The sequence below is a fragment of the Myiozetetes cayanensis genome, unplaced genomic scaffold (assembly GCF_022539395.1).
Source record: "Myiozetetes cayanensis isolate MyiCay16 unplaced genomic scaffold, myiCay2020 scf17, whole genome shotgun sequence".
NCBI lineage: Eukaryota > Metazoa > Chordata > Aves > Passeriformes > Tyrannidae > Myiozetetes > Myiozetetes cayanensis.
In genome coordinates, this window is record NW_026087378.1 from 8,147,891 (window position 1) to 8,163,792 (window position 15,902).

Genomic DNA, 15,902 nt, shown 5'->3' on the forward strand with positions numbered 1-15,902 from the left:
GGGGGGATAGAGGGACACGGGAGCAATTCAGAGATAACGCTAACATTTCAGAGCTTACCCTCCCCAAAACGGGCCGGGGGATCCCCCTCAAGCCTCCGCGGTGTGACATCGCCCTGGAGAGAGCGAGTCGCCCGCCTTGCCGGGATGCACGGAGTTTTGTTTCATTATACGGGCAAAGATGGGCACGGCAGTGTTTGGGGAGGCATAACCCACTCAGCCGGCACAGCGAGCTCCCGTCCGCGGCGAGAGCTCTTGACAGGGGCCAGACCCCGGGCTCACGCGAACGAGTTGCGCGGGGAAAGGCTGGAGGGTGATGCGGGGAGAGCGGCGGGCGGCAGGTCGGGGAGCCCGCGGAGAGCTGCGGGACCGCGCCCGCTCCGCCACCGCGCAGCCAGCCCGGCTCTTCCCTAGCGACGGTGGGAATTGGTTTTATTATTATTATTCTTGTTTTCCCTAGGAAAACAAAAATCGGACTTCCTAGGAAAAAAAAAAAAATCAAAAAGAAGGAACTTTCTCCGCGAACCGTCCTGTTCGGAAATCGAGTGCTTGTGCCGCAGAGCAGCGCAGCGGTTCCGGGAGCGGAGCAGGAACCGGGAAGAGCTGCGAGGGTCCAGCGTGGTTTTGCGGCGGGGAAGTTTACCCCATGAGTGTTTCCAGCAGGGATAACCCCGCTGCGAGGGGCGGCCTCTCCTCCCCGGGCTCGGGCAGAGCGGGCGCGGCCGGCGGGGCAGGGGCCGGCGGGCGCAGGGCATCCTCAGCTTGGGGCAGTCGGGGTCGGCAGCCTGGCGCTGGCGGGCGATCCCCCGGGGAGCGGGGACGGCTCGACCACCCGCGCACTTCGCGGTGCTGCGTTCGGGCTGCGCGGGCGGTGGGGCTGCGCGGGGGCGAGGAGCGCGGCGCCCTCCCGGCCAGGGCCAGCCGCGGGCGCTCGGGGGTCGGTGCGGGGAGCGGGGCTGCCCCTCCGTGTCCCCCCGCGGTGATCCCCGGGCAGCGCCGCCGCCGAACAAAGGCGCGGCCGTGCCCGTGTCGGTCCCCCCGCCCCGGGGGGGTCCGGGCCAACTTCCCCCCGGGCCGGCCGGCCTGGCTGGGCGGGGCTATGCTAATGAGGGGGCGCGGCCCCGCCCCCGCCGCTGCCACTCGCGGGCGCCCATTGGCGGCGACGCGGCGGGGGCGGGGCGGTGACGCGATGCAAATGAGGGGGCGTGTCCGGCGCGGCCCCGCCCCCCGCCCGCCGGGGCTGCGGGGCTCGTGTTCGGCGGCGGGGACAGTCAAAGTGGCTCCCATAGGGAGAGACGGCGAGTCCGCCCGGCGCTGCGGGAGAGGGAGGGGGCACGGGGAGCCCCAGGGTCTCCCTCCGGCCGTCCGTCCGCGCCGCCGCCGCCGCCGCGGGTGCGCCCCTCTCGCTCCCTTTCCCGGCGTGCGCCCGGCTCTGGCAACTCGCTTCCTGCGCGGCTGGAGGAGGGAGGAGAGAGGAGAGGAGCGGAGAGCGCTTCGGCTGGGAGAGGAGAGAAGAAAGAGGGAGAAAAGAAAGAAAGAAAAGAGAGAGGGGAGAAAGGGGGGGGGGGACTTGCCTCTCTTGTCACTGGAAAATGACACTTGATGTAGCAGAGCCTGCCGCAGCTCCCGTTCGTCCTATTGTTTCTTAAACTGCCATCTGAGATTTTTTTTCCTGCTGCCATCCGAGGGGTGTCTTCATACAAAAGGGACTTCAAGTACTCCTCCGGCTTGTGAGCGCTGCAACCAGCCCCCAGCACCCCGCTAGCCCCTCCAAGCACCCAAACAAACTGCACACGCAGCAAACAGCAGCAACAAAACCGGGCTCTGATTGCCTCTGGATTTTTTTTTTTTAATGTCCGTGCCTGTGATTGCTTTCTCCGACTTGCTTTGATTCCAGAGATCAGCAGCAGAGAGAGAAAAAGGAGAAAAGAAAAAACCCACATATAACAGTCCGCCTGGTGATTTTATCACTTTTTAAAATTTCGAGTAAAGAAGGAAGATTTGCGCTGTTGTTTCTGATTCATGTTTGGGATTCAGGAAAGCATCCAGCGGAGTGGGAGCAGCATGAAGGAAGAGCCCCTCGGCGCGGGGATGAACGCGGTGCGGACGTGGATGCAGGGAGCCGGCGTCCTGGACGCCAGCACGGCCGCTCAGAGGTAGGCAGGCTCCGCGCCCGCTCCGCTCCGCGCCCCGGGGCGCTCCCCGCCCGCAGCTCTGCTCCCCTCGGGCAGCGCCTTCTCCCCCCCCGCGCCAACAAAAACCCTGCCCTGGAGCTCTGCTACTAGCAGTGAGTTTCGCGTAGATGTCGCCAGTTAAATATTTATCCCTATTGTCCCGCAGGAATGACTTTTTATTAAATAATGATAACAATAATAAAGGAAGCAGCGAGTTTCGCTAGGTACGGATAGGTGGGTTTCATCTCTCCGGCCCCTTGTGTTTGCTAGGAGGAAGGAGTTTTCAAAACTATGTTTGCTGCTGATTTAGTCTTGAGATCTCCAAATGACACTTTCGTCCCCCGATAAGCAGCGAGTTGTGCACGGATGTATCCAAAATATATTTCTCTACCTCGCTTTCCTATCCTCGTCACAATCAGAAGCTCCTCTTCTTTTCCTCCGATAAGCAGGGAGTTTGCAAAGCTTTCTCCAGGATAAATTTATTTTGAATCCCCTTAGTAAAACCACTGTCACTTATCTCGGATTTTTTAAAAAGAAGTCACTCCAAATAGGAGGTGGTTTTGGCGAAGCTGCACCCAGCCTCGCTTTCTCTCTTATTTCTCCTTCTTCCCATCCTCTTCCCCGCGAAAAAAAAAAAAATGGCACGAACCAAACCCTGATGCCGGGTTCGCAGCCTGAGCCCGGCATCAGCCGGCATGAGTTTAATGTTGACATCTCCCTGTGTCTCCCACCTCGCCCCGCACCCCTCCCTTTGGAGCCCTCTAAGGAAGGGAAAGTTTCTGCAGGGACAACCCTGAAATATTTCAAGTTGTCTCCTGGGCTCGGTGTTTACCCACCGCTCCGGCGCGGGAGGAAAGGCTCGCAGGACTGAGGCTGCAAGATAAGGCACATGGGCGCTGGGGTGACAGCTCCGAGCCGAGTTTGAGAAGTGGCAGGACCGATGCTGCTCCGCGGGGCAACGCACCGGCGGCGCTGAGCGCGGCTCCGCCGCCATGCAGGGCCGGCCGCGGGCGGGCACGGCCCCTGGGGAGGGCTGGTGGGTACCGGGGCCGGGGGGGCTGCTGGGGGCCTCGGGCTCGCCGCAGGGCGGGATGGGGTCGGGGCTCCCGGGATTCGGAGCTTGAGCCTTTCCCCACGCCCGGAGGGAAAAGCTCCGGGGCGACTCGGGGGAGGGGGGGGATGCTCAGTCCCGGGGAGGGACCAGCCGGGTCCCGGTGGGGGAAGGAACGGGCCCGGGAGTCTGCTCGGGGAACGTGAGGCCGCGTCGTCGGGGCTGCCGCTAACCCGCATGTTTCTGGTCCCAGCGGAGTGGGTCTGGCCCGGGCTCACTTCGAGAAACAGCCGCCTTCCAACCTGAGGAAGTCCAACTTTTTCCACTTCGTCCTGGCTCTGTACGACCGGCAGGGGCAGCCCGTGGAGATCGAACGCACCGCCTTCGTGGGCTTCGTGGAGAAGGAGAAGGTGAGTAGCCTGGTGCCCCGCGGGGGCTCGGCGGCCTCTCCCGGGCCCTCCTCCCTGCTCCTCTCCCACGGGGCCGCGGCGTCGGCTCGTCCCGAGAGCCACCGCCGCCTCCCGGGCGCCTCACTCTTCCCCTGTCCCGGAGGGCAGACGGGGAGGGGATGTCCCCTGATCCCTCGCTATGCCCGGGGCAGGAGAGAGGGCTGAAAGCTACCCCGTCTAGCACCGGGGGCACCCGGTGCGCGAATGATGGAGAAACTTAATTGATACTCTTTTTCCCTTTCCCTCCGGCCTCCCGCGCTCCCTTTGACTTCAGGAAGCCAACAGTGAAAAGACCAACAACGGTATCCACTACCGCCTGCAGCTGCTCTACAGCAATGGTAAGGGTTGGGAGACCCCGGTGTCAGACCCTTCGCACCCCGCCACCTCCGCGGCTTCAGAGCCCCCCGGAGGCCGGGGAGCCGCTGCCCCGGCTCCCTCCGCTCCGCGCACCCCCGCGCTCAGTGTCGGGGCTCTGCGGGGACACGGGCGGCCCCGGCGGGCCTGAGCCCTCGGGCGAGCCCAGGCTCGCTGCCCCGCTCCTCACACCTCTGCCTTGTTTCAGGGATCAGGACGGAGCAGGATTTCTACGTGCGACTCATCGACTCCATGACCAAGCAGGTGGGTGCTGCGGAACGCCCGCGGAGGAGGGGGGTGCTGCGGGGGGTGGCAGCCGTCGGGGCGGCCCCCGGGAGCGCGGCGGGGCGGCCCGCGGAGCCGAAACCCGCCCCCGCGGCGGAGCGGCTCTGCCCCGGCGGGGAAGGGAAGGGAAGGGGCCGCTGCCTCCCACGGGCACGGCCGCGCTCCCCGCTCTGCGGCGTCGGGGCTGCGGGGCGGCGCGGAGGGTCCCCGCGGGACCCCTGCCTGCCGCCGGGCTGGGAGGCGAAAAATACAGGAGACCCTCCAGCCATCCCAGCCAGGGCCGGGGCTGGATTTGCCGTTTAATTGATAAGAATTAACCTCCGGCCTCCGCCAGCCCCCGAGCGCTGCTGGCACAAGCCGCTGCCCCGGCGCGGGGTTCTGTCGGTCCGTCCGTCCTTTCTTTGCGCTGCTGCCGGGTCCGTGGGTTAAAGGAGGAGCGATTGTATCGCGACACGTTTGCATGTCGGAATAGTTCCCCGAATCGTTGCCCGGGGAGCGGCGAGCTCGGTGTCGGACTCGGGAGGACAGCAGGGATTGTCAGTGGAATTAATCTTCATTTTAAGCTTGAACTTTAGTCTCCAAAACAGTAATAACGTGCGTGCCTACCTGTAAAAAATACTTTTCTGTTTAAAACCAGTATTTGTTACAAAGGGACTGTCTGAACAAACCGATTCTTTCTCTCTCTCTCTTTTTTTTTTTTTTTTTTTTGACTGTTACTCTGGCTTTTTCTTCTGCTCCTCTCAGAATATTTTCTTCATAGAATCTGTTTCTTTCAAATACTTGGGATCGCTTTTAAGCCTTTTCATCCTTAAAATATGTTTCTTCCCCTCGTAATCTATTTTAGTTGTTAAAGAAAATTCTTAAATTTTATTAAGAAAAACATCGAGGGTTTTTTTTAGGAAAAGTCAGTCCCTGTGAGTTGTCTGTAGAGACAAAACTCTTGGCTTATATTTGGATTTCTTTTCTACAGTAAAACATAAAAACATAAAGCTCTAAGGGCTGAGTTTGTTTTACAAAACTCTCTTTGATGATCCCAAAACATCTTTTCCTGCTATTGAAGACTGTCTTTCAACAGAAAAAAAAAAAAAAAAAAAAAAAGGAACCTGGATGAGTTTTGCTAGACAATCCACTATGCATCTTATCTCTGTTACACTGTACACTTCCAAACAGAACCCATTCCCTGTAGGAATTAAAACAGCAGCAACATACCCTTCTTCATAAAAAAAATCCTGGAAAGCGTTTGCTGTCATTCCTTGTTTTTCAGGCACAAATTGGTTAGTTTTTGTTAAAAGCAACAAAATCTTCCTGATCCGTGAACTCCTTTTAGTCCTTTTGGAGCTTGTGTATTTCAGCGTAGACAGTGTGAGAGAGACTATCAATAAATATCATCTTTAAAAAGCTTTCCTATCGTTACGGAAATGCAGAAGTCTCTGCTCATAATCCCGTTGAAAACAGAGCCCTGGACACATGGAGAGCAATGGATTCAAAATAATTTTCTTAACAAAGGCATCTTGCATATGAAGAGTTCATCCTAAGGCACTGTTTGACCTCTTGGTCTCTCATTATTATCAAGTCATCAGAGGGTCTTTGGAGAGAAAGGGGAAAAAAATCCCCGAGATACAGTTTATTTGTAAAACCTACCGTGTAGCTTTAAAGCACACTCACAATGAAGAAGAAGGGGAAAAAAAAATCTCTCTGATTTCAGGAAGTCTTAGAAAAACAAAGTTAGTGCAAATTACAGATTTTGGGGAAAGTGCGGCGGGTTTGAGAAGTAGGAGTTTAAGAACAAAAGCTCTCTGAACTTAGATTAGAAAACAGGCAGCGAAAGCCTATTTTAGACACAAACATGTTTGCTTACGTATTAATTTCATGCATACAATTTCTTTAGGCATGACTGTAACTGCTTATGAAAAATAGGACATTGTCACGTCAAAACTGTGGCATGTGTCGCTCTGAATTTTCCTGGGGACCGGATGCTAAATTCTCCTTCTTTTGTTTTAATTCTTTCTTTTTAAAAGTGAAATTATTGCAGGCTTGGGATTGCATCGGTTACTGAATGCTTATTAGGAAGTGGAGTACAACACATGACAGAAGCTCACCCAAATGTTGAATATATCATTTATATTTTATGACAGTGAATTATATAGAAGATTCTCCAGTAACTTTCAAATCATCAAACTGTAATTAAATATTGCAAAGACTGTCTGAAAATTCTTTAATTTTTAATGAAAGTTAAATATATATTGTCAGTCTACTTGAAGGTGTAGTATTTTAATGCACGATGCTCAGAACAAATTGGATAATGAAATGATTACTTTTAAATGAAACTGTTGCAGAAGCGTACACGTTTCAGCTGGCAAGTATTTTCTCAGTCCTCACACACACACATTCACACACTCGATAATTGTGAATTCCCAGACTAAAATTACAGCTACTCTGAGGTTTCTGGTGGCAAATTAAAAATCCCAGAGAGGCAAAGCTTGAATGAGTTAGGTTCCCCAGATCATACAGGAAAGTATCTGTGGCTTTTTTTATATAATTTTTTTTTCAAATATGGACACATCAGATTTATGTGTATTCTCTTTGTCTCACAGTTATAGATTGCAAGGTTTTGTATGGTTGCAGATTAGTAAGTTAAGTAAGATAAAATAAAAGCCATTCTGAAAATCAGACCTAGATTTCTGTACATAGGATTGCTGCTCAGAGATTTAATGTGAATGTCCCATCAGCAGCATGTATTCTACCAGGAGGTAGGCAGGGCTTGGCTGTGCTGGGGGCTGTGTATGTTATAAAGAGTAGATGTTTCTTCTCCTAAGTGTTCTTGATCTAAGTCAGAGATTTGTTCATGTGGCTGTGCCCAGCTAAGAAACTCGGAGCAGGAGTCCTGTCATGGGTGGAACGGAGGGATCCACACGTCCTGGTGCATGTGTGTGTGTTCTCTGTCAGCTGGGGAGCAGGATGGGAAGCGGGGCTGGAGAGTGGCGCTACTGAAGTAACCAAGAGTTTCCTTGTGAGCTGCTGCATCCCAGGGCAGCTCTGGGCTGTAGGATGAACTGTGCAGGCTCTACCCCAAAACATGAGCTTCGGCCGCACGTGCGCTCCTCGGGAACGTGGGCTGTGGGACTTCCAAACGGGAAACCCAGGCAGGATTGGTTCAAAGTGCATCATTTTGAGTTGCTTTTGGGATGACGCGCTCAGCCTTTGGTGATGGCCCCAGAGAAGCGCTGGGTGAGACAGGAATTACTTGGCTTTCAGCGGTCTTGCTAAGTTTCCAAAACGCATCCCCCATCATTTAAAAATTGTAAATACTACTCACAAATCATTCATGTGGTGGGGAAGTTCTTTTTTTCAGTTTGGGTAACAACATTAGTTGTCAAAACTGGCTTAATTGAATTTTCTTTTACGTTATATTGGCACCTCATTTTATGTCAGGATCACATTCCTAATGCGTTCAAAACCCTGTAGGATCCCAAACTTTATAGCTGTTGCTTTCCGTAAAGCGGCAGCTCCTCCCGCAGTAGGTCTGGCTCTAACAATGATGCATTTTGAAATTGCCCGCAAAACGTGAAATATGTCTGCTCTAATGAAACCAGAGTTTTTAGGCAAGTCTAAGGATTTTAATATATTTATGGAGAAGAGATGCCTTCTATTTCTTTGACTCTATTTTCATAAAGTTGAGATATTTCACTATTAGGAAAGATGGAGGAAATAAATCTGAAATAGTTGTTCCCCACCCATTTTTCCTTCAGCTGTTCTCATCCATAAGATATAACGGATGCTAATAGAGCTCAGGCATCTTAAGAATCATAAGTTTTGCTCGATTACTATTGTCTATTTCTGAGAGTCCTCATGAGTCAAAACCCTTAAACTCTGTTTATATTTTGGTTTTTTTTTCCCCAGTACTATAACTCCGGATGCAAATGGATTTTCTGTTGACTTCTTTGTCATTCTCTGATGTCTGCAGATATTTGATCAGCTCCTATTCTGTGCATGGCATGGCCCTTCTCTGGCAGCTACATGCATGGGAAAAAAAAATGTTATCAATAAGTTCAGAGGAGGCTCAGCAGACTCAGAGAAATTTCACACAAACATAAAACAAAACCTAACCCCTGTGACGGGGAAAGTTTACATTGCACCAGATTTTAGCAGCTTTCTTGTGCCTTTGGTGAGATGTCAGAAGCGCAGGTGATTTTAATTTTCTTGTACAGAGAGGAATGGAGAAGTTTGGAATTTGCATGCATGATCAGGACCTGTGTTTGGGAAAATGTAAACTCATCACAGTGGAAAATGTGTTGTTTGGAGTCTGAGGGTGAAAACAAAGCTGAGGATTTTGGAGAGACTGCCTGAGCCAGATGGCCTGGTGCATTCCCAGTCTGGCAGCCCAACTGCTCCCTCCTGTATAATATACAGCCATTTGTTCTGGGATATTTACGCTAGAGCTGTTTCCATGTGAATGTTTGAAAACCATTAAAAATGAACATATTAGGAGAGATAAATTTATTTAATTCATGTGAACACGTCGATAAGCAGGCTGTGAATCAAAGGCAGAGAGAGACTGGATAAAATAATTAGATACTTCTGAATTGTGCGTTGAGAGACAGAGCAAGAACTCCCTGTCCTTGCCCCGGGACCAGCACTCCGCTGCTTGTCCGGGATAAACCTCACTGGGATGAGTTGAAATTTCACTGGGGGAAGGGGTAAAACCTCGGGTAACTAAGGGTTAAGGATTCAAAGCCAAATAAATGTAATTCACAGTATTTTCTGTGCAGATATATAGTGGGTACAAGCCTGATCCTCCCTGGGTGAGACTCTGGCCCATCTGAAGTCAATTGCACAGCGCCTATTGAATTCGGTGGGGCCAGGGTTTTATTTGCTCCCTGTGTGCATGGCCATATATATGTCATTCCAAATCATTTTAGTTCTGTTTTGGAAAAGACCCTAATTTTAATGAGTTTTTCCTTCTCCTTTATTTTTGTAAAGGAGATACTTTGTTTTGTGAAGCAGCCGAGGAATTCGAAAGCAAGTGGGTTTAGATGCATGTTGGTGATTTCTCTCCTTCTCTTACTCTTTTAAAATCAAGGCCATGACATAACTGAGTAATATAATGACCATGATCTCATTCCTTCAAGATTGTTTCTCGTCCAGTTCCGAAAGCAGAATTGCTTGACTGGCAAACTGACACCAGGAGACGATTCTGCCCTCAGTTGTACCAGCATAAATCTGGATTTATTCAGGAATGGTTAAGGACAAAATCTGGCTCTATGTTTTTCCAAATTATTAATCAACTCTTTTATTGCTTTATCCTGCTGTCTTTATTGGGGAAAAAGTGGATTAAACGAGAACTGTAGTCTTGACCTTTATATTACTCTCCTTCCTTTCATCTTTAATTTTTATTTATTTTTTTTTTTTATAATGTACTCTGTCGCTGAAAAGTTTAGGAGAATCGTTGGACGCACTTGACTGCGATGTGCTCAATTTAGGAATTTTTATTTACTGGCAAGCAGTGAATTGCATTTAATTTAACTTTTTATGCATTTAATTTAACTTTTGTTAATGTGGAAGTGAGGAAGTCTTATATTCTTGACATCAATTTTTCGGGACCTGATTTTGAAATCCACTTGTGTATGAGTGATTGTTACTCACTGGGATTTCTTGTAGGAAGGTTACTTGGGTAAATAACTGCTAGCAAAATGGAAGATGAATTTTGTGGGGAAATGTTTAAGTTGCTCAGGACTAGTAAAGCTATTTTCAAATGCTTGTGAAACAACACCAAGTTAAAACTACACAAAGTAAACAAAAAGAAAAAAACCAAAGTCTATAATTTTGCATTTCCGTTGCTGGTGTTCTGTTGTGCAACCCTGATGTGTATTTGCAGGCTTATTTTTAGCTCTGCTGTGGTCTAAGTTTATGCACTGTAACTTTCACTTTATCTCTCATTAATGTGATCCCTATTTGACAAAATCACGGCGATGTTGGTGTGACTGGGAATCCTGACACAATCACCCTGTTTTAAAGCCTGAACTTTAAAAAAAATCATAATTAAAAAAAAAAATTACGATATTTTTGTTAAGAGGAGTAGCTTTTCAAATCCGAGAGTTAAACATTTTCGCAACCATAACGTAGTAGACCCTTCCTGTAAAAATACTTCTGGCAGCTCTAACGATCTGAAACTTTAGCAGTTCCTGTTTCCCTTTTGAAACTAATTGTAGAATTAATGCTTTAGAGCAGCGCGGTCTGCGAGGCGGTCGAGTATCTGCAATGCTCTCGGGCAGCCATTCATGGGAGCGAACAGTTGGTGCTTTGCACACCCGTTCACACAAGTGAATTGGGACGCAGGAATGGGAGACGGGGATGAGCTGCTCAGGAATCAACCCTGCTAGTCCTCCTGCTTCCTAGAATTTCCTAGAAATTCCTGCAGGAATAGGGTATGCGGGAGTAGCTGCGTTGAATGCGGAGAAAACAAAATGTGCGCGGGTACAACTTCGATAATTGAATGCAAATAAAGTGAAAAGCAAATCCTTAGCGTAGAGGAAGGCAGAGGAGTGTCATGCACGCAAAGAAGGGATCACTGATGCTAAACACAACAGACAAGGTGATTATGTACCACAGTGTTGACTCTGCCCGTTCATTATTGCTATTTAGTTGAGTTATTTAAGTGGGTACCTGGAGGTTAAGTAAGCACAGCAGCAGGAAGGGGAGAGGAGGAGAGAGGGAAGAGGAAAAAAGGAAAGTAAATTTTGTGTTCTGCTTTGTAATTTCTAGTGCTTCCTTGGCCCACTGGCAACAAGATAACCCATACTGGGTAAATTTACTTTAAGAGTGTGAGAAGAACAAGCAAGTCCAGCAGCTCTCTCTCAGGTCCTGTTACCCTGTGTCACACTGTGATTGCCTGGAGGTGATGAGGAACTGGAGGTGCTTGTCCCCACTGAGGGCCTTGGGGGCAGATCTGATCTTTCCCCCTTGCTCTGCATTCTCAGAGGCAGATTATTCTTTAACTGTTGACGATGTCCAAAAAGTGCCGTCAGCTTCCTCCTTGTCTGGCCTGTCCCACTACCAGGTGGAAACTGATTTGGGGTTTTCTGGAGTCTTTGCCATGTCCCCACTTATCAACCCCACCAGGTGTCAGCCAGTTACTTCGATTCTCTGGTTTTAGCTGGAAGATGCTTCTCCCATCTTCCCCTTTAATGTTGGAAATGAGGATCTTCTGAATTTATTCCATCTCCTGCTGTAACACAGGAATGACTGTAATGCCATTTTCTGAGGCTTCTTGCAAACAGTCTCTAGCCCTTTTGGGCACTGATGGAGAAGTACCTCAAGGTGGAGTCCCAGCTGGGATCAGGGGGTTGCTGGTGTCTGTGCTGGGGGGACTTTCCATGTGTCCCCTTTACAGGAGTGCTGGGTTCACAGGTGTTGTGCCTCACTGCTGGAAATGAGGGGGCAGAAATCAGGTGAAACTCTGTGCCAATTAGTGGCAATGACAGTGGAGGCTTCTGTTTTATCAGCAGTGAAACACCAACCCTGCCGGCTCTCAGGTTTTAGAGGAATGCAAAACTGAAATTAAAAAATGAAAACTAGCAAAGGTAAGGTAACACAGACCCGTTCCTGATATTGTTTATGGAATTATTAAATCATTTTATAATACATAATAATTATATTGCATGTTACTATTTAAATAGTGTTGAAAGTCAGCTCATGGTTCTTCAGATTTGTGTGTCCTGAGATTTTTGCCCCCTCTGAGGTACAACACCTCTTACCCTTGGTGGGCTGTATTTGTAAGGTCTGGGAAAGTAGTTCATATGATCCTACTTTATCCTTTATTAAGGTAACTTATTTTTCTGTCAGTATTTGCCACACTTCAATTTCAAAGTGGTCTCATTCCTTAAAATTTATTTCACCCATGTAGGCTACTCATTAGATTTCAATATCTATTTTATCATAAGCTTTAGGGATAACCATAACAGATGTCATTTTACCTGCAGAGTTTTTCCCCCAAATTTCTTCTTTCAAAGTCTGTATTTTCAAGGCTGAAAAGGTCACACCGAGCTCAAGGGTAGCGCCGATGCTCAGATGCAGGAATGGTCATCCCTCCAAGGCTGGGACTCTGATCCCAGCTCTGGGGTGGCACTCTAAAAGATTTAGGAACCTCAGTGCTGTCTAAAGATGCCGTTGCAAAAGAAGCTTCTTTTCACTGTTATGTTACTGCTGGGGGGTCTTGTGTCCAGGACGAGGGGTGGTTGGAAATCATAACTATGTTGGGATGAGATGGCAACCCTGTCCTGCAGGGGCTGTGGGCACTAACCTAGTTAGTGTGTAACGCCGATCCCTCCCTGCTGGTCCTGCTGGTGGGAGCAAATGTAGGCTCTTCTTGAAATGTGAATACACTGTCTTTCCACAGTTTTAGCTTAAAGGATTTCCCCTGTGCTGTCTCAGAGTCAAATTTCTGAAGTCGGTTGATCCTCTGTTTGTTTTGGTCTCCTCTGCTCTGGTAGGGCCTGCTCCTCACTTATTTATATCCCTGTAACTCCAGAGGTGCTCTCTGGAAAGTGGTGGATCACGAGGTTCAAGGGAAGAATCAGGCCCAGGCGCTTCCTCAGGAGCTACCAGGAAAATGCCTGGGCTGTGCAGCTTTTGTAATTAAAAATGCATGAGCTCTCTCTTTTTTGTCTTTTTTTTTTTTTTAATGAATAGGACCCAAAGTATACCAAGCCTTGCTGGTTTTTTTCCCCTCCTTCCCCCCTTTTAATGCTATTAGGTTTGTATTTTATTCTGAATTGAAAAGAAAATTGTGGTTGTCTTGACTACTGAAAAAACCCCATCCTACACACTGCTCGAGAGATGTGCAACAGAGAGGAGGGAATTTAGCTGTACTCAGCTTGTGCTTTTTCCAACTGCAAGTCTTGGAGCAGGTTCAGTGGAGACACCGTGGTCTCTTTAGCCCGTGCCGTGGTTTGAAGCTCCGGCTGCGCCTTCGCTTACCGTGGTGCATTTTTATTTCCTCCAAACTCAACCTGATGCACAACTGAAAACTGTGTTTTGTTTCTAGGCGATAGTATATGAAGGCCAAGACAAGAACCCAGAAATGTGCCGAGTTCTGCTCACGCATGAAATAATGTGCAGGTAAGAAAATACCCCGCTTCCACTTAATTAGTGATGAGAAGATGAATCTGTCTCCCAAAATCTAGGTTGAACCTGCAGCTATTTTCGGACTTAAATTTATCTTTCTTGCATTAAACAATCCCAAAATAACACAGTTCGGTGTGTGTAATTAGCAGCAAGGTCTCAGTCGTCACACTAGTTTTCAATTATTTATAAAGAGTTATTCTTAACAGAACGCTGCTGGTTTTCATTTAGACACTGTAGCTTGCAAAAGGTCTTCTCACCAAAATTAACAGTCTATTACAGTCTTCTAGCAATAAACGTCTCTGCCCCCAATTCCCAACAAAAACTCCTCAGTAAAATGACAAAATAGGTTTTCTTGTTGTTTGTTTTTTTGTTTTGTTTTGTTTTGTTTTGTTTTCTGGATGCACATTAAGGAGTGAGGTCAGGAGGCTTTTTTGTCCTGGTTGCTGCTCACTTGAGGTTCCTGCTTGGACAGAGTGGAGCAGGTGATGCTCCTCCATGCAAAAGATTTCTTCATCTTGATTTTCTTTAAACTTCCCCATGCAGAACTTGGCTCTGTCCTGTGCTCTCTTACCCTACCTGGGGTTGGAGACTTAAATTCAGTGCAGTCAAATATCTTCTCCCCTAAACTTCTGCAGCTGCTTCCTTCTCTGTTCTGGCTGACTGAAATAGGTGAAGCCTCTTCTACTTCCTTTTTACCACAGAGAAAGCAGCATCTTCCCCCAGACCCCTCTGACACCTTGGAGAGCTTGACCTCTCAGTCTCAATAAAGTTAGTGGGTGTTTTTTGCATGTCTGAAAAAATCATTTGTTACATGTTATTCGATGGCAGAAAATAATTCCCTGGTGGAAGACGAGGCGTTCTTGCATAAGCTCATTGTTACAATCAGTTGTTTTAAGACTGTAAAAATGCCATTGCATGCGCTGTAACTTTTGCAAAACACATTTACTAAAAAGGAGTAACTTGAGGGTAAAAACTAGTACCCACTTCTAAGAGAATAAACTTGGATGAGGGTTCCCTGGCAGGGGAGAGTCTTTGACAAAATATTTGGATGGAAATTTCTCTGTTGGCTGATTTTTTTTTTTTTTCATTATTATTTTTGGGTGTTTTTTCATTCTTGAGATTTGCATGTTTTTGTCCTCCATGACATCTCCTCCTGATAAAACCCTGCTGGGGGTGGCACCCTGTGATGCCAACAGGGAAGGAAGGAGCTTCTCTCCTTGCTCTGCCAGCCTGGGTGAAACCCTGCACAGCCTCCCCAGAATTCTTCCTTGCAGGATTTTGGGGGCTTTTAGCTTTCATGCCGTGTTTTTCTACGCTGCTTCACTTGGTAGGTTTGGCTTCTTCCAGGAAGCCAAAGACAACGCATTACAGCTCCAGAACAATCACAGCAGATGGGTGTTTCCAAGAGGTGCCTGAGCTTCTGCTGCTGTTCAGAGCTGCAGTGTTGCTTTGCTGAGGAGTCCTGGCCAGTTCTCCCTTTCCAAATGGAAACCCAGTCATGTTGACAACTTGTAATTGCCCTAAAATTCATTGGCCCAATTAGCACCACTTTCACTCTGGGTACCTAGCTAGGAACAATTCATGGAAATATTAAAGGAGGCCCCTGACCTGATAAGGCTGAAGTGCCTTTTGCTTTTCTCCTCTAACAGACCAGTAAAACATGGACACTGGGCACATGAGTAAAATTAAGCACAAGCTCAAGTGCCTGCAGCATCAGGGTCTGAATCTGTCATTAGTCCTGGGTGATGTACCCTCCTGATCCTTAACCAGCAAAGTTTGGAGGTAGGAATTACTCACTGAGCCACAATCACTTGCTTTAATGCAATAATTTTCATACAAATACTTTAGAAACCTAAAGTGGATGAAGTAAATTAAAACTTTATATAGTGGGCTGAGTTTTAAGTAGAAAACCAAATACCTGCATTACAGATTTACAGCCGCTCAATATGTTTTGACTGAGACAAAATTATTTCTGTTCTGGGAATGTGGAAAGATGTGCAGTCATTCCCTTTATTAAAACACTTTGCTCTTTCTTTGTTCTTAAAATTCACTGGATCAGAAGCTTTATTCTTCTCCTTCTATTTATTTAGTGCTAGTCCTTGCTTTGTATTTCATAACTGTTAGGTGAAGGAGTAGGAAAAAAAAACCACCTGACCATAGCAGGCAAATGTTGTGTGCCTGACGGGGTGGGGGAAACATATTCAAATTTCTTATAGCTCATATTAGATATTGCCCATTTCCTTTGCTGCCTATATGTGTGTAAGAGGGTGCTGTTTGTTTACCAGGCCGCTTGACCCTATTGCACAAATCTGTCATCTATTGTGCTGCTAACACGCTTTTAAATTGCAAATCTGATGCTCTTTAGGGGTCTAGAAGGGAAAAAAACCCTCTCTCTCCACACCATTCTGTTTCTCTTGATTTCTTGCCTGTTGTAAGTGGAAGTTGGGATGTGCTGAATTTGCACCAGGG

The 15,902-nt window shown here is 48.1% G+C and overlaps 1 protein-coding gene across 8 annotated transcripts in view; it reads left to right on the forward strand.

Moving 5' to 3' along the window:
• Positions 1–1,270: 1,270 nt before the first annotated feature.
• Positions 1,271–15,902, forward strand: part of EBF1 (EBF transcription factor 1) — a 270,443-nt gene continuing 255,811 nt past the window's right edge. For 6 of the 8 annotated variants that reach the window (XM_050312000.1, XM_050312001.1, XM_050312002.1 and 3 more), the window contains exons 1-5: positions 1,271–2,153; positions 3,476–3,632; positions 3,946–4,009; positions 4,234–4,289; positions 13,354–13,427. In XM_050312000.1, coding sequence (XP_050167957.1) covers positions 2,020–2,153; positions 3,476–3,632; positions 3,946–4,009; positions 4,234–4,289; positions 13,354–13,427 — 485 coding nt within the window. In that variant the 5' untranslated portion in view covers positions 1,271–2,019. The remainder of the gene's footprint in view (positions 2,154–3,475; positions 3,633–3,945; positions 4,010–4,233; positions 4,290–13,353; positions 13,428–15,902) is intronic. The other 2 variants (XM_050312004.1, XM_050312005.1) reach the window with 1 other exon arrangement.